The sequence below is a fragment of the Alosa alosa genome, chromosome 11 (assembly GCF_017589495.1).
Source record: "Alosa alosa isolate M-15738 ecotype Scorff River chromosome 11, AALO_Geno_1.1, whole genome shotgun sequence".
Taxonomy (NCBI): domain Eukaryota; kingdom Metazoa; phylum Chordata; class Actinopteri; order Clupeiformes; family Clupeidae; genus Alosa; species Alosa alosa.
Window position 1 is genome coordinate 24,692,064 of NC_063199.1, and position 18,892 is coordinate 24,710,955.

At 39.8% G+C, this 18,892-nt stretch overlaps 1 protein-coding gene across 2 annotated transcripts; it reads right to left on the bottom strand.

The window, feature by feature from the left end:
• Window positions 1-1,008: 1,008 nt before the first annotated feature.
• LOC125303832 (F-actin-capping protein subunit alpha-2) lies at window positions 1,009-17,592 on the bottom strand. 2 transcript variants are annotated; one of them, XM_048257767.1, is made up of 10 exons: window positions 17,509-17,592; window positions 11,121-11,184; window positions 6,577-6,628; window positions 6,358-6,421; window positions 6,017-6,223; window positions 4,273-4,352; window positions 3,100-3,178; window positions 2,927-2,998; window positions 2,245-2,307; window positions 1,009-1,960 (listed from the first exon to the last, which is right to left on the bottom strand). In XM_048257767.1, exons 1-10 carry the CDS (start codon window positions 17,545-17,547, stop codon window positions 1,820-1,822), a joined length of 861 nt encoding a protein of 286 aa, XP_048113724.1. In that variant the 5' UTR covers window positions 17,548-17,592; the 3' UTR covers window positions 1,009-1,819. The 2 variants fall into 2 exon arrangements, with proteins under 2 accessions (XP_048113724.1, XP_048113725.1); XM_048257768.1 differs by lacking the exon at window positions 17,509-17,592 and adding an exon at window positions 16,126-16,263.
• Window positions 17,593-18,892: the final 1,300 nt, after the last annotated feature.

Sequence of the window (18,892 nt, forward strand, 5' to 3'; positions counted from 1 at the left end):
TCAATTTAGGCTTTAAAAAATACTGTTATGTAGTGTTAATACTGTAAGTTGTTTTGGGCAAAAGCATGTGCCAATACCATAAACATTTAAGCTAAACCATGAACATGACCTTCCGTTCACCATGTACTCCTTTTCATCCATCCAGATTTGGAGCAAATTCACAGATTTTGCAAATCCACACTAACTAATGAAACCATTTGGGGAAGGTATTCCCAGTTAAAGGAGAATTCCGGTGTGATATTGACCTAAAGTGTATTGAAACATGATACCGAGTGTGAACGTATGTCTCATAGCCCATCTCGACTTGTCCCCTGCACTCCAAAATCTGGCGCTAGTTAGCCGATGCTACCAACAGCTTTTTCAGTAGTGGTGCTTCGGCATCGGGCTAGCCATGCAAATAAATCACTGTTTTACACCCATTTACGAGGCTCAATGTAATTCAGTGGAAATGCATGGATTCCAGTTTCTTCCAGTAGCAGCAACTGGAATCCATGCATTTCCACTGAATTATTTTTGGAATCTGATCCCTTATCATACCTGTTCATTCTTTTCGTTGCTCAACTTATAGGTGACTAAATTCAAGATGGCTGCAAACGCTAAACTTCGTGAAGATACTGTCTGTATAAATGGTCTTGTAAGTAAACTACCAGTGCTTTTTCAAAGTTCTCAATGTCTCGTTTTAAATGTCAGGGCCCTCGGAAGTCTACCAATGAAGTGTGGAGATACATTGAGCCTCATAAATGGGTGTAAAACAGTGATTTATTTGCATGGCTAGCCCGATGCGAAGCACCACTATTGAAAAAAGCTGTTGGTAGCATCAGCTAACTAAGCGCCAGATTTTTGGAGTGCAGGGGACAAGCCGAGATGGGCTATGAGACATATGTTCACACTCGGTATCATGTTTCAATACACTTTAGGTCAATATCACACCGGAATTCTCCTTTAAACTGGCCCGTGGAAGCTATGGTTGCAGTATACTTCGGTCACAAACATTAATGACACAGAAAATAGAAAATTTGTCATTTAATGGAACATATTTATGACTGAATTACAGTTCTCAATCCGAAAGAAATAAATCGCCAAACCGACAGACAAGGTGTTTAATACATGTATATATTACAATGTGCCATATACAGTTATGTCTGCATCAATAAAAATAGGGGTGTGGAGGGTGCAACGGTAATTCCATGGTAATCTGGATGCACATTAAGTAGCTATAGATGACCTGTTAATTAAGCATTTCAACATTTCAGTGAAGTTTTCATAGACATCAGTTGTGGGAGAGCTGACCTGTGAGTAATGGTAAGGAGGATGCAACTATCATTACACTACCGGCAACACACTTAAGTCGGGAGACAGAAACATCCAAGTCATCAAGCAAGACAGTGTGTGCAAAAGATGAATATAACCAAAAACACTAGCTGGTTAATATGGTTTATCGGGTTTGCTCCTTATTTTCTGTCAATCAAGTTACACAAAGTTCATCACCGGTTGAAACCTTGCAAAAGTTTCCATTCTCTTCTAATATCAATATTGAATAGCTTTCAATTATTATTACCTTAAGTAAAAATACTTCTACGTGTGACATGATTTTCCTTTGGCACAGTCTTACTTTTGCTCCCCTCTCCTTCAACCTTATAACATATATTACTGTATTTAATTCATGGCATCTCGGCAAAGATCCTAGTAAAGGTAAGTTTCTTAATATGAATATGGTTCACTTTTTGGTGGGACTAAACCATTCGCTGTTGTTTTTTTTTCTCCATGAACCTAATTTGTACATTGACGATACATGAATCCAGTCAGGCCACGCTGGCAATTAAGCATTTTGCATCTCTTTTCCAATCTTGTAGCTCAGGATTTTGTTCCAGTCAATCTTGGTGCGGGTCACAGGGAGTTGTCGGCGTAAGGCTTTGAAGGTAGTGTCCGACATTGTCTGATAATTCTCATTGATGGCGGTCTAAAGGGGAGATGAGAGAAAGACCATGTGTATACACAAAATAACTATGCAAGGTAAGTATTTATCATAAAGTCAACCTTCATTTTTCGGTATACTAATTATTAATTATTTTAATGAGTGTGAGTGGACCTTTCCAGGTGAACACAACCGCAAAGAGTAACTTATTTCAAGGATGACCAAGAAAAAAACTGCTCTCTCAGTAAAACTATAGTGCAACAGTATGATTAGTACAAAGGTAAAATCACAATAATGTGACCGAACCATATGAAGAATCTAGAACAAACCTGGTAATCATTCTCAGCAGCCTCCATGATCTTGACAAACTCCTTTGCTGTTTGTGCTTCATCCTGAGAGTGCAAAAAGATAAGAGCTCATGATGGGTTTACACAAAGATGATAAATACTCTGATCAACATAAAAAAAGAGTGGTCAAATCTAAAGCGAGAGTAAAAAAAAAAATCTATGCCTAAAGTTATCAGACATTTTCAAAGCCATTATATGGTTGTGGGATTTGGCAGAGCGATGTATATGTATACAAGACAATTCTTAAAAGTGGTCATGCCACAGGACAGCATGCTGTCAACAGCAACAGTGTTTGGCATTGGCATGGCTCCTTTAAGTGCCCGGCCCATGCCTGTGTCTGAGAACTTAAAGCCCAGAGGTTTGTTTTAGGCAATAAATGGCATTACACAGGGAGCAGAGTTTTTGCTTCAATCAAGTTTGATATAAGTTCAACAGCATAATAGATCCCCCCCCCCCTGTCTACCCGTCTACAAACCAATCAAAAGCTACGAGATGCTCAAAAGCAACCACCAGGCTTTCAGGACATCAGGCAAAACAAGAGGGCCAGAACAGAGAGAGGCACACAGACATGTGTTTACTGATCTCACGGTACAGTTACCTGAATCAACAGGTTTCTCCATCACTGATGGTCCCTTATGTACAACACCATCCAAAAAATACTTACAGTAATGGACATTGATTCCTGAACTTCTTTATGGCTGACCAGCTGGACATTTCCATCTTCATAGTAATGAACCTTTGACAAAAAAAGTAAAAGCAGATTTAGCTGTTATGTTCATTCAGAGGACCATACCAACAATTAAGGTACATAACGCCCACACAGACACACACACACACCTGGATTTTCATAATGCCTGCCACCTGAGTGGTAGAGGGGGAAATAGTGAATTTCCATTCAGACCTCCAGCGCCCATTCCTTGAAGATGAAATAAGAAAAACATGAATCCAGATACAAAGAGCTGCAATCATTGTCTTTGCTCTGAACGAAGGGAAGCATACGATACATTAGATGAATTGCTGGTTCAGAGTGATTGTGATGCGCTTACACTATACACGGAGCTCACTAGAACTGATCATTCAAAGAGGATTGGATGAGAGCTTATCCAATTAGTGACCAGATCTCTAAAACCACATAGTGTATTTAATGTGGAAGTTGGTAGTTGGCACATCAAGGGGATTGTTCACCTCAAAATAAATAGCCAGCCAGTTACCCATATGCCAGGTCTCCTAGTCAGTGAGGTGTTATCTAGTGACCATACAGAAATGTGATCCATTCACTATGAAACTTGAAAAAGACAATTTTCTCCCTTTAGGCACTGGCAGCGACTGACGCGCGTCAAGTGATGCCAAAGTTTAGAACTCTATTACTTTTAACAGAGCAAAGCCCACTGGCGGCGTCTGATGCGCGTTGATGCCAAAGTTTAGAATATTCTTCCATCTCGAGTGTCAAATCTATAGATGCGAAAGTCATCGCCAGTGGTTGTTGGTCTTGTGTTCCACAGAGAAAAATAAACTTAGTGTAACTCCGGCGAAAATTGACCCCAGGGTCTTTTTCTGCATTAAAACACATCAAATAAGCCGTGGAGACAGTAAATTGCATTTTTTAACCAGTAATATTGTTCAAAACAGTACCAAACCTCGTCGGTAGCTTCCTCAGGGTCCCTACACATAAAACGAAGCACCAACAACGTAGTTAGCGAACCTGGAGTTTATTACAGAAGACTGTTAAGAACACTTACCAACTGTCCCCCTACCAGCTCCTCCAACCCAGTATCGCAAGGATTCGTTGTACTGTCATGTTTGGTTAATCTATTATTCGTGCTGGGGCAAGCTCTGTAGTGGTTGATCAACAAAAAATACTGTCTCCATGGCTCTTTTAATGCAGAAAAAGACCCTGGGGGCCATTTTCGCCGAAGTTAATATAGAATTAACTTGACACTTGACAGTGAGTAGACAATTACAATGACAATACATGGTAACTAGGAAGACAAGGAAAATTGTGAAAATTACCAGAAGTTTTTTGGCTGAAACTGATGACACTCGATGCAGACAATGATCGTTTGTTGTCCATCAATAGTTTTCGCATAGATCTAACAAAAACATGAACAGAGCAAAGTTTGTTGATTCACAAGAAAAAAAAAGTTGCATTAGCATATCAATATGCTAACACACTGGTTACCATCCTTTGATGGTTTGTTTGTTTGTTTAATTTAAGGCCATTTCAGCAACTAAGGCTATTTAAAGGGACACCAGGCAACGTTTTCGTGTTAATTACTCATCTTCTTAAGTCGGTATATGGTTAAATGACTCATTACAGGGCGAATGAAGACTCACTCGCCCGCCCCTACTGCCTGTAGGAAGAATATCCCGCTTGCAAGTTCAGTGTATCGTACCCGCTGACCGAAGCAGGATCAGTTTACATCCTGCATCCACAGCACAGAGGCAGGCTAACGAAACGCTAGCGATTGTTGCAATCGTGTGTATAATGGCAGAGCCGGCGAAGAAGCAGCGAAAACCCTTGATGTAAAATGCAAAGAAAAGGAAAGAACTTCAGACCGAGCAAGGGGGAGTTTCGTAGAGAAAAAGCATCAGGCTTGCCTGGTGTCTCTTTAATGGCCAGAGCACTGTGGGTTATAGAAGCTTAAATATGTTTTTTAAAATCTATGCTAGTAAGAAATTCTAAAACCTTCAAAAGGTGGGACCTTACTAAAAACATCATCTATAGAATTTTGGTGATAAAATTGTTGTATCCTTTGATGGTAAAGGACGCCCCGGCCTGTATGGTGAAACAGTCACAGATGGTCAAGAATTGTAGCCGCCCGAATCAAATTAAAATCACTAATGCTGGCCTACAAAGTGATCTCCGGTTCCACTCCCAAATACTCAAAGACTCTCATAAACATATATGTTACAACCCGACTGCAACACCCATCCAAAGAACGGTGCCTGGCACTGTGCCGCTCACATACACACACACGGCAATCCAAACTATTCTCATCTGTGGATCCCCGATGGTGGAATGGCCTACCAGTTGCTACCAGAGCAGGGGCCTCTCTCTCCATCATCAAAAACCTCTCCAAGACCAGCTCTTCCTAAATCATCTGCTAACACCACTAACAACCTAACATACTCAACTTACACTTACCATGACCTTTTCTATCCTGTCTATACCTCTTGTCTACATCCCTTGACTTACAGTATTTTTACTCTGAACGGTCATTCTCTTACACAAGGTTGTACTCATCATTGCACTTACCATGCACTTCCCATTCTTCCCTACACTACCTCCTTCTTCTACCACTTTCTCTTTCCACTACACTTTGACTAGCACTTTAAACTTCTGCACTCTCATCCTCTTTTGTATTGATTGATGTAGTATTAATTATTACCTAAGGTCTCATCTGCATTGTAGCTTAAATGTTAAAAATCGCTTCAGATAAAAGTGTCTGATAAATGGATAAATGTAGATGTATTACACTATTTTCTTCTATTCATGCTGAACCTTGATTGTCCACTAAATGCCAGCTAAACGAGTGAATTAAAATAAATATAAAATGTAAAAAACAATCTTATTTATTATAGGTCAGTTATAGCACTCCTTCAAAAAATGAGTAGTGGGGAAAAGAATAGTAGCTCCATTTTGAGTTCCAGAACTTTCAAATATTAAGTTCCAGAATTTAACAAATTAATGACCCATCCCCATTCAACCAGCGACTTCGATTTCACTTGAATTCACAGAAGGTCAGTCACTTACGGTGCAGATGCCGCTGGGATAGTGCTCCTTTACGTAGGCTCTCACGGCAGTGTCCACAGCAGTCCTCCAGCCTTCCATCCCCCCATCCGGGTCATGGGGTCGGGGGTCGCTGGCCTCTTTGCGCAGGTGGTCGAACTTGAAGGAGATCTTATTCTTGGGGTCCAAGACCCTTCCATTGCCCAGATCGCCATGCTCTGTGATTAAGACCTATTGCAGAGAAGATAGAGGTGGTTTTGGCTGACAGAATCACTTACAAGGTTACGAATGAAAACTAACGGATGTTAACCTGCTACCATACAAAACAAAAGGCTTTGCCTTTGTTGTGAAAGTGAATGTCTCACCTGTTCCTCATATCCGTTGATTTTCACTGGGGTAAACTGATCCAAATTATACTGTGCAAATGCACTGGAGAAACAGAAATCAAAATAATGACTCTGATGTTTTTGACAAATACGTAATTGTTCAAAGGCAGCATTAATTTCTTGATTTACAGATCCCAAACCACGGTGTGTGTAGGTGTTCATTATAAAAAGCAAATGAGAACATTGAGGCTGACTTACTGTGCCGCACCTTCCCTGAGGAGATTGTCATTGTTGAGTAGCAATCTTACATCTGTGGGTTATGACAACAACAAGACATCAATGAGGACACTCAAACCTCAGACATCAAACTGAAAATGGAGCCAAGACTAGAAGTGATGGAGGGATGACTGTTGGACGGCTGTGACAAATCTCCTAGACATGAAAAGGAGGACGATAGAGCAGCGCAACGCACGAGGAGGACACAAAAATGTGTTTCCTCGCGATAAGAGGGATGAGACTGCCCTGAGGGAGCCCTGAGAGATGAAGTTAAATCACCACAGAAGGATTAACAAGATCAGTTCCCTTGCAGGCCTCCGAAATCCCCACGAGCTCCCGTTACTGCTGGGCGTCTGGTGCTTAACACAACCTCCCCTCCCCCCATAGCCATTAAAACCTGCATCTTCTCAAATCTAACCGATGGCTCAAAAAGAAACTTGGAGGTGGGGGGTGACGTCATGGCCACAGAGTTCGTAGAGTTCATGAGCACAAAAGCACATCTAATAATGGCACAAACCTTTATAATGTGACTATGAATAGACGGGACATCCCTTCTTCACTATGACTATATTGGATAATACTTTGTAAAAGTTAGACTATAACCCACATCTCCATGAGTTGAAATGTGATAGATAGTAAAAAGGGTCCAACTTACTAAAGGCATTGTTTTGCACTTTCTGTAAAATAATTAATTTATTCATATTCAAGGCACCATAGGGGAGTTCTGTTTAAATATTTTCCATCTCTAGATAAGCAAACAGGGCTTAAAGTGAAAAAAATATCCTGAACGGCTGGGGAAGTGTTTGGGGGCAGAGCTGTTAATCATATTAATACTAGGGCTGTCAAAATAACTGATTAATTTCGATTAATTAATTTGAGAAAAAATAACGGATTAAAAAAATTAGTGCAGATTAATCGATTCTGTATGACCTTTGACCCAGAGTTCTAGTCAGTAAAAATTAGACTGTAAAATGAAGGAGAGAGAAGAAAACGTGCTGCCTGGATCATTGATTAGAACATTTACTTTTAAAAAACGGCCTGATGGTGTTGATAAAAATAAAGTGTTGAAAATAAAGTCCTCTGTAATGCCTGCAGCAAGGAATGTGCTCTATATACATCAATGCAAAGAAATAAGTGTTGACATTGAGGGGAGTTTTAATTTATTTTCATTGTGTCCCCTAGGTCATATCTGTGGCCTGAAATGCCTTGTATGTGAAAAAAAAACTTCTTCCCGAAGCACTTTTGAATTTATTTCCTCAGCATATTAGGTCATATCATAGATTATTATGGCAATTATTTGAAGAGTGAAAATAATAATAAAAGAGTTTTTGAAGTTAATGTCACAAATGCTGATTATTCAATGATTCATTTGAATTTAAATATTTAAAATACTTTCACAGCAAAAATTATATTTGCGATTAATTTAGATTAATTAATCACAGAGTATGTAATTAATTAGATTGATTTTTTTTAATCGATTGACAGCCCTAATTAATACACATTGAAAAAATATTACACTATTGTGCATGCCATTGTAAACCAGTCGGTGGTTTCAATGAAAGCCCTTTTCACAGTATGTTTCAAGTGTAAACATCATCTGATGACTGCTTCACAAATATAAAACAGTTCATTCTAACTACAAATGCAATTTCAATGTTTCATTACGCTACTCTGTTTGGTTAGGCTATATTGCTTGCATGACAAAAAAAAACATGCAGCTTTAAGCCATTACTTTGAGAACTTTTCTTAATGCAAGCACACTGCACTGGTAGGCAAGTGGAGAAAACATTTCGGCCTACACACATTTTTATCAAATGTTTAAAGCAAGAAACAACAGGCTACTTTAGCGTGGGCCTATAGGCTAAAATATGCATAAATTAGGCTACTGATGATGGCAAGAACAATAATCACGCTATATTCAATTCTGACTAAACACAATCTTCACGGGAATTACCAAGTATCTAGTTGTTGTTGTTTTTTTTTTTTTTAAGTATATTTTTTGGGCTTTTTTGCCTTTATTTGGACAGGACAGTGGAGAGTGACAGGAAGCAAGTGGGAGAGAGAGATGGGGTGGGATCGGGAAATGACCGCAGGCCAGATTCGAACCTGGGTCCCCGTGGGCACTCGGACCCGTATATGGTACAGGCACTGTAGCCTGCTGCACCACGCCGCCCCCGATCTAGTTGTTTTTTAAAGGCAGTCGTTAGAATTCACTTCGTTGTTGGCTAAATACTGTAGACTATGATTATTTGCAGCTCTGCAGGTTGCAGATTCACATTGACACATTGAGCTCTACCAACTGTAGCCTATGTTGCGCCTCCGCCTTAGACAACACAAAATTAACTAGAAGCCAACCATGTATATTTTGATCGAGATTTCTTTGTTTTTATTTTCTAACGACACCATCAATGATTATCAGGTGAGTGACAGAAGCACTGTATGCTCCGCTGCCCTCCAGTAGGCCTACTCTCGCGCTCCCCGCAACACTTTCAGCTGTCAGCTGGATGTCTTCTCTTCCTAAAAGAAACGTGCAGCCAAGTCCGGCCCTACTCTGCTTTTGATTGGCTAAACTCGTTTGTTAGGTTGAAAACCAGACATGGCATTGGTAGGTAAACTCAAGAGAGGTATCTCGAACAACGGAAATGACGACCCTCGTCTGTAATGATTTCACGACCTTTTTCTCCTGAGGAAATTTTCATCACAGCCGCGACGTGCCGGAGATCCGGCACGGTGGATTGCGGAAGCCCTGTGCAAAGCATTCCTGGAGGATCAATGATAATCCATCTTTTCCTCTTTCCTCCCACTGAGCATTAACCCTTAAAGGTGTAGGTTTTTGAACATTCTAAGTTCCGCAACAATTGAAGGTTCTAAAATTCTATGTTGAATTCAATGAACCCAGATATTCTTTAGAATGTTAATTTCCCAACATTCCCGTCACACCGGTGTGACGGTACTCCTTTAAGGGTTAAAAGTTGCAAGTTACACAGAAGGCCTGTACTGTGTTATCCCCCAATCTACTCCTTGTCATCCTATGTTAAAGTTGTTAGCAAGGCTTGTTTAAATTCTATTGCTAATATGCTTCACAATCAAATCTGTCCAACCAAAACTGTCCAGTAATTCTGATTATATGAATTTGGAATTAGACCCAGGGCCCTGATTTAAATGATACATATTTGCAAACATTTTACTTTTGTTATTAAATTAGTTTTAGTTAGACATTAGACTTTGCCTGCCATTTAATTTTGGGTCCCTGCTATAATCTATAAAACCTTGCTATAATCATGCGTGCTTCTCTGTTTTGTGAGGGAGTTGCCCCTTGAATAGAGTGGTGACAGTTGTGACACTTGCTGGGCTGTAAACGGACAATTAAAGTCAGTGTCCTAAATAAAAGTGACTGTCAAAGCAAAGTGTGACATTAAAGAAAGCCGTTTCAGCAGCCTGTCAGTGTGCACTGCTCTCTGGCTTCTGCTCAAGCTACTGTGACTTCTAATCCTTCACCTCTACACCACTGCCTCAAAGGCATGGTTCATCACCATCCCAAAGGCTTGGACAGGGACCTAATATGGTGGTGGTAGCGTAGTGGCTAAGCAACTGGGCTAGCATGCAGTAGCCTGAAATGTTGTGGGTTCAATTCCTGGCTTCCACCGCTGTGCCCTTGAGCAAGGCACTTAACCCCAAGTTGCTCTGGGGACAATGGCCTTTGCAATATAATTGACACATGTAAGTTGCTTTGGATAAAAGCATCTGATAACTGAATACATGTAAATGTAAAATGTAATATGATACCTGCCGGGGTATTCCTGAAAACTCCAGCAACTTTATTCATTCATGGTGCATTCAATACAGTTTCTGTAGTGCACCAAACTGAAAATGTCCTTGCCTTCATCCAATTCTGAAATGTTCAGTCTCCTGTATAAAATGTCTTACATTGTCTTCATATACTGAATGATACTGCTAGGGGGAAGACTCATTTCAATTAATATGAACTGGCAGATTTATCAGCTATCCATCTTCTTTAATATTTAATTAAGGTTTAAGGTTATTTCCGCCCTGGGCCCTACAATCTAGTGATGATTCAATTTCACTGTGAAAACCCAGATTTGGTGTTACGTTTGTACAGTCAGGGGAATTTCTGCATTGGTTTGATTCTTTAGACAATAGACCATACAGACAGAAATCAGGAAGGTGGTGTTGGTTTAGAAAGGGCACAGAACAGAAACAGATCAGGCAATCACTGTTGTTCACATATATGCAAGCACAAAGACTGCTTTTTCACAATGTTCTGTGGCAACCAGTCAGTAGTCAGTGCCACCTCTTATTTACTATGGCACATCACAACAATAGAGAAAAGGCCACATTTAGCAGTTTTTCTGTTATTGCACAGATGCTTTTTTAAGTAATGCAGTCAAAAAATCAAATCTATGCAATAAAAAAGTGGTTGTATGCAAAGTGTGGCCATTTCTCCTTTCTGATTGCTTCTAAGTTTGGCCCAGTACTCTTAAAAAATAAAAAATAAAAGCACTTACCATTGAAAACCTCATTGAACTCTCCAGGAGGAGCGTGGATGATGAAGTTTGCTGCTATGCGTACCTGAAAAATATTAAAAATAGAAATGGAATACATTATGAAACTTTAGACTTTCCAGAATAAGCTCATTGACTATTGAAAAATGAGGATAATTAAAAATGATTGCTTCAGAGACCATCAACTTTCAATGACCTCATAGTGGTGGGAGAAATTAAGGATGCAGAACGTCTTGGGGAAGATGTCTAAATTCTGTCTTATAGACCCTTTCAACAATAAAAACAAAAACAATGCTTGAACGTTCTATTTGGGCCCCAATCTACTTCCTCTGCATTAAGATAACATATGGAATGTTAAAAAGGAAGTCTTGTGGGGCCAACTATGATGCTGATAATGGAATTCTCTTGAAAGGGTCCATAATTAGCTTGTCTGCAGACAGATAAGTGAAATTATTTCAACCAAACTTCAACCCATAACAACCTCGTACTGGTTGGAGGAAATTCGAAACGTCTTAGTGAAGACGTCAAACTTCTATCTTGTAATTAACTAAATGAAATAATATCACCCAAACTTATGTTAGGAACTCACTTCAAGGCAGTCTGCTGCTGCTGACAAACCTATAAATTAGCTCTCTGAATGAGGCTATGTACAGTACATAGGCTATGTACTGTACACAAAGCTGTTTAAACACACCAAGTACAGACTGCAAAGTCATTGTTTCTGTCCACATCTCTGCTGTCAGCCACTTCCTGTTTTGTGGTCACATCATCGACCTCCCCCTCCTCTGTGTACCTTGTGTCCATACATGGACATAAAAGTACTGTGACTGACAAAAGCTTGTAGAGGAGAATTGTAGAGAAAGAAGGTGACACCGGCTGGGGTCAAAATACAGTCACTACGCGCCACAGCCTTCTCCTGATCAACACACTCCACTCTCTCAGTTCAGGGCTCATGGAGTAGTAGTTAGATCCCTGCTAATGAGCCAGGAGATGCACAGTGTGTGAAACAAGGATACAAGGGACCAACAGAAGGGCATGTTGTTTGGGGGTTGGGGGGGGCAGGGATTTCCGCTCTGTGGGGGTACTGTGGGACTTGCTTGTGCGTCAAGCCCAATTCCACCCGGAGAGGTTATTAGGCCTGGTTCACCTCCAAGTGAAACATAAACAGCTCTTTCACAACAAAGGCTGCCCCGAAGATGAACTGTGGACATTAAATGTTAATGACTGGCTGCCATTGGTGGGGCTGCCTACAGAAAAAAGAAAACTTAACTAGAAGTTCAAATCTATGTTACAGATTATATTTCTTTAGGAATACACCTAACTATTCATAAATGTTCAATTGTTATAATTAGGCTAACTTGTTCTGTCTTAAACTGGGTCATACTAGCCTACTGCTAAATGATATTGATCTGTCTTTATGGTGGCTTCAACAACAGCCACTGAAAATGAGGATACTTCAACCACAAAACATGAGAGGAAAATCAATATGGAACTTGAAAAGTATGCTACAGCATACTGTCACAAATACGTCTAAGCAGGCATCATTCTAAATGGCTTGCTAAATGATGTCAACCATGACTAATTGAAACAGCAATACATATCGGACTAGGCAAAAAAAAAAAAAAAAGTTTGGTTCCTGTTGGTTGTCAGTTGAGGCCATGGGTCGGTAGGGAATTTTTTTTTTTTTCCCCCAGTGGCAGTAAGGGAGAGGTAGAAAATCAGTCCCTCCAGGATTTCACAAGGTTTTTTGAGACTGTTTCGACCTTCGGCATCATGTCATATGTTTCAATACATTCATATATTTTGTAATTCATATTAAGTTCATATCTTTTTAATAATTCATAGTCTGTGGCATGCATAATTTACTAATAGCCAAGTAAGTATCTAGTAATTTCATATTGATGTACCGGTAAACTATTTGACTACACTTCTGTTTAATGTCATTACATTGGTGGTGTACGTCTAATTGACTGCCTGCCCCTTTAAGGACGTGAGAGTAGCCTAATTACATTTCTGAGTGGATTGGAAGGCTTGCATCTCACTGTGTTCGCCTCGACAGTGTAAATCACTTTTTGCATAGTGCATTACGATATGTGGATGCAATTGGGAATGTCTTCTATGTCATTAGTTAAAATAAATGTTAAAAACAACTTCGAATGAAATCATTCTTGGATCATAGAAGAGGTACTGTAAATGTCTTGCAATTTTATTAATTTCTATGATTTTGGTAGCACTACTCAAACTAAGCCCACAAGCTAGCAAACATGACATAAGCTAAAAGGACATATCCAGGTAAACGTTTGCCAATGGGTTGCATAGCCTACTCAAATGTCAGTAAACTAAGTAGGCCTTAATTAACTTACTTTCATAGCCTAGGTAGGTTAGCAACACCAGGTTGAGAGATGCAAGCACGCAGATCATTAACGTTAGCCTTCTATTTATTGTCATCAAAACTGCAGAGGAGCGAGGTGCGTTAGGGCAGTCTTTGGTGTCATATGCAGAAGGTGCAGAAATAAGTGTGCCATCTGGCTCAATATTCTGCGCGAGGGACTGTTGTGGTAGGTGAAATTTCATGGTGAAACTACGATGATTGGTCAAATTTGCGAAAAAGTTGCGGTGTTTGGACAAAATTGCGAGTGCCTTGGTAAGTGACAAAAACAATCGTCTCCGTGAACAGCTGTGCATAGGCTACTTTGTGAAAGAGAGAATACGCTCATCCCTATACATAACGCAAGGGGTAATTAATGTAATTATAGTTTGCCTTTTATTTGTGGATTTATTTAATGTAGCCTAGACTATTTAATGTTATTTCTTCCCCAAGCTCATAAAATACATTTAGGTCGCACATAAATTGACAGGGTCGGTCGGAAACCGGAACCCAAGAATTTTTTTTTATGCCCTAAGAGTACACTGCAATGAATCAAGCACACAGGCCGTCAAGCATCTTTATGATCACCAGCACCTCACTAAGGCCAGAGCATGACAAATCAATATGGAAGTCGTGCTAGTGTAGGCCTTCTAGCCACCTAGTGGTGTCTTCACTCCATCGACTCCTGTGCACTTTGTTTATGTCAGCCCATTAAGACAAGAGGTGTTGCTTGACACTACTTTACATGTAAAAAGGCCTTGTATGCAGTGGGAGGTTTCAAGTGGCAAGAGAGAGAGAGGTCAAGTATAGGGATGTAACGATTACCGGTATAATGGTAAACCGCGATAAAAATGTTGACAATAACAATTATTGTTTTCTGTTCAAATATCATAATTATCACGGTTGATTACCGCGGTGTGGAAACCGTGTGTTTAATACTTCCCAGGCCTGGTACAATGAAACAAAACTGGTACCCTACTGATTCTGTTGTCTAATTGATGGTTTTAACTACGATTCGGATTAGGCGACACCTGATTTTAAAAGGCAGAACATTTTCACCGCAAAATGTGCACTGCATCATGTAGACACTCTGCGTCTTTTTATGTTCTCATCCACATTAAATCCATTCCACTCACGTTATCAAGAGAATACAGTAGCCTAAAGTTTTATTTTGAACGCTTCGAACGTCTCACTCATTGGGTCCAAATAACAGAAATAGCAAACTCCAAGTTATGGTAGGGTAAGTTAAGCTATAAGCACATAGCCAATTAAACATGAAGAAAAAAGTGAATGGGACACTTGAAACTATTTCAGCTTGTGTAGGCCCATCAGTGCTTTCTGAACATATTGAACACACTTTTAGAAATACCATGATAATACCGAAAACCGTGATAATTTTGGTCACTATAACTGTGAGGTTACTTTTTCATACCGTTACATCCCTAGTCAAGTACATGCATTAGCCATGAGCACTGGGGCTATCGCTAAGTGCTAATATTTGTCTCTTTGATCTGAACTTCCAATATAGCAGAGCACTGGATACAGAAAAGTTTTAGCAAATGCTGCTTGCTGAACTACACTTACTTTCTTCTTCCTAAAAAATCCAGTTGAAATAGAAAATAAAAAAGTGTTTTTGACTTGTATGCACAAGCAGAACAAGCATACATGGTAGGCCTGCAAATGAGCCAAGTACTGGGGTTGTTATAATAATAATTTATCCTCTGTCAGAATGAGCTTTTTCAGTTGAATGGTATTGAGTGGGCAAAACATTCAATCCCACCCAAGCAGAGTTAGATACCAGAATAAGAAGTCTGTCTGTGCTTCAGCAAGTACTTGTGATAAATACAGCATTGTGAAGACATACACACTAGCCTCACTTCATCATGCCCTGCCATGGACACGCTGCAAAGTATGAGATGGCTGACAAACACTTGGTCACACGCAAGTGGAAAACTTCATTAAGCCCTCAATGACCTAATAGTAACCCCATACCACTACTTTCAACACTGCCATTGCATTCATCTTTGCAACAGGCCATGCAATAGACAACAGATCATCAAATCGTTAAAAGGTCAGTCATTTATCTCAGGTCAGGGTGTTTGGTTTGTTCTTCATTTACAGATCACTTTAAATATACAAGAGTACACTGCACACAGATCCCACACGATATAGTCAAAGTGGACCCCCCTCTGGTCTCGCTAAGCTCTCGAGCAGACAGCATCTGCTGGTCTCAGAGCCTTTATGGAAGAGTAGGGCGTCTCTCTGTGATCGTACAGTCACTCTTGTTACAGTGGGCACACTAAATGTGGGAAGAGGGAGTTGCCATCATCTGAAAAACCAGTGCAAAAAAAATCAGAGACCTCTACTGATTGATACTGGTGTTCACATCTGAGGGAGCCATAAAGGATTTGAATTTATAGAGTTTAACTGTTTAAAGGGGTTTTAAACTGAGTAAATGTTTACTTTGGCACTTATTCTCAATAAGAACGATCATGCACTAGAGTCAAGTGATACACAAAGAGGCTGCAGGGAAAGTATAAAAGCACTTTCATATTCTTTCGCTTACACAGAAGAATACAGACACCACTTCCTCTGCTGGTCAACTCTGGACATTTACATTTTGTACAATGCTGGACTCACTTGACATATTTTGAGCCACAGCATTTTTGTGTCAATGGGGCCTCTTGGTTTTGGTGGATTAATCAGTCTTCATTTTCACGATTTTCAGACATTTTGTGATGCTTCCAGTCCTCTCCATTCAGTCCTACCCATCTGGTGCACAAACTGGTATCAGCATAAAAGAGCTTCCAGCAAGTTTGTGTAATAGTTTCTATATGTGCAAGCTGCCTGCGTGTTTTGTCAGGCAAGTGTGCCGCAGGCATCACATTCTTTGGGCTGCAACAGGAGAACACTAAAAAGCTGTGAGAAAAATGACTAAAGTGCTAAGACTTTAACTCTATTGGAATGGAGAGATTGGACCTACAATATATGTGGGGTCAACTTGAAATGGCTCCTTGTCTAACAGGGACACTGTTTATTTCTGTTGTTTAATCAACCGGGACCGGAGTACTTATTTTCAGTAGTAAATACAGCTTTTATGGAGGAAACCCACGTTACGAAAATAGTCAAGAATTGTATCGTGTTGGTACTATGAATATGTTGTAGGCTAGTGATTCATACATTGTAAAGAAATGTAATACCATAGTAATGTTATGAGGTTATATAAAATCACCAGAGCCGCATAGTGTTTGGGAGCGACAATGTGCAATGTGGTGATGATGAGGCGTCACCTGCAATCATACTCTCACCTCCCTGTCATTCTGTCACACATCGCTATTTCATCATGGCAAATGAAATTCCATTATCAAGCTATTCTCTTCCACAGACATGGAAGCATTTGGGTATGTTACGTTCATTAAATTCCAATTGATAAGTCAGCTGAAAGACGGCAGCATTTAACCATAACGGTTTGTCGTGATAAGTGGTTCATAATGTTGAACCATAAGAGAACTGTCAACATCTGCCGTTTGGTGGTTTATTACCAAGAGGAAAACTCACGACTACATCACCAGAAAGGGCGTGTTGCCTGCTAATACTGGCCAACTAGCTAGCTAACGTTATGCTACTCGGAGGGTTTGAATACAGTAGCTAGCATTAGCATGTGAACACGTCTAATATTGATAGTCAAAGGCCTAAATGAACAAACATGCATTTTGCGTATCTGAGGTTGGGCGATTTAGCTAACGAAAGCGTCTGGCACCTCGATTTCTATTTTAGAGTTAGGACCGTACAAGGAGTCTGCGATTGAGATTCTCAAATGAGCGGAAGTTGGGCAGTGGCTGCTGAGCTAAAAATACAAACGTTAGACGAGCAAAGCAAGCAAGCAACGGCCTGATAATATGAACTATGCAAGATACACACAGCATACCAGCGAATTCGTGCTACCATCATGTTCACGGTACACAGTTGTTACGTGTGCATTTACTCAAAGGATACTATGCCCTAATACACTAGTATTCCTACCTTCTCCTCATCGGATAACTGCTCCTCATGATCCGCCATCTTCCCTTCCGGCACAACAGCTCAGCTGCCGAATCTGACATCATGTATGTGGGCGGAGTCCACAAGCATGTAAAGCTTGACTTGAACATATTAGCCTGTGTTGATATCTTTTGGTGCCTATGTGACTTTTTACGTAGATATCCTATGTCTAAGTAGTAGGCCTACTTTACATTTTATTTCCTGTTTGATTAATAAATTATGTTTGGTTTATTACATATCGTTTGTTGAAGTCTTAGGCTCCACTGTCCAATTAGGCTTGTTTCACCATTAATAATTTTACCTCACTTTATTTTTTATACTTTTCATATTTAGGAAGTTTCTGAAAAACATTGTTTTGACACTTTAAAGAATTACAGGATATAGGCTAAATAGGCCTGCTGACAGCAGTCACTGTAAGCACTTCAGGAAATTACAGCTCACTGACTTTTATTGACCCTCAAGACCAGAGGAATAGGGTAAAATAAGATTTAAAAAAAAAAAAAAAAAAAAAAAAAAAGGCATTCAGAACATGTTTGATGATGGTGGATGAGGTTATTGTCCAATGTTTATAAAGGGTTCCTATAAGTGTACATATTTTGAATGTGGATAATACAGTGTGATTTTTTTAATGTTAAAAGTTGCAATTGGTGAATAAACTCTTTTGCGATAAACTCTAATAACAGGGGGATAACTATTTCTGAAATTTTAGAGGTAGATAAACTGTGTTTACTTGTGTTTAGCCTACATCCCTGGATAAGACAGACAGACAATAATACTTTTATTGTGATAATTTCAGACCATACTGACACACACACACACACACACACACACACACACACACACACACACACACACACACACATACACACTCATGCACAAACTCTTTCTCATGCCTTCATTATTTCTGCTTTAATTCTTCAAATCAGTTATTTCCCTCATCTCCAAGTGTAGATAGATAGATAGATAGATAGATAGATAGATAGATACTTTATTGATCCCCAGGGGAAATTCAAGATCCCAAGTGTAGTCAATTCTGACAGTTTTTGATCTTCATCATCGGTCTCTCTTGCCCCACATCTTTGTCTCACCAATGCTTTTTATTTGTTTCGGTCTGCTCTCATTATTGATGTTTCTCCAGCTCTACTTTCCTCTCTTCTTTGTTTACGTTTCCTCCTAATCTCACTCCATAGTTCCTCACCTTCCTTCCATTCCTTGAACTGGCCGAAGTTCCTTTAGTGCTGAAATGTGCTCTGTGTGACGATCCCAAGCAGGCCTCAATGTTGCAATTTAAATCTCTTCAGTTTTCACTTCTACAGAATGGAACTTTTGGCTTACTTGGACTGGTCTCCGAGCAGAGTGTTAGTCT

Excerpts from the sequence above, each read along its gene's own strand:
- LOC125303832 (XM_048257767.1), bottom strand. The coding sequence starts at position 17,547 with ATGGCGGATCATGAGGAGCAGTTATCCGATGAGGAGAAG. Across the intron at positions 3,179-4,272 it reads TTTCAGCCAAAAAACTTCTG|GAATGGGCGCTGGAGGTCTG; the intron begins GTAATTTTCACA and ends TTCATCTTCAAG. Across the intron at positions 1,961-2,244 it reads CTGCTGAGAATGATTACCAG|ACCGCCATCAATGAGAATTA; the intron begins GTTTGTTCTAGA and ends TCTCCCCTTTAG.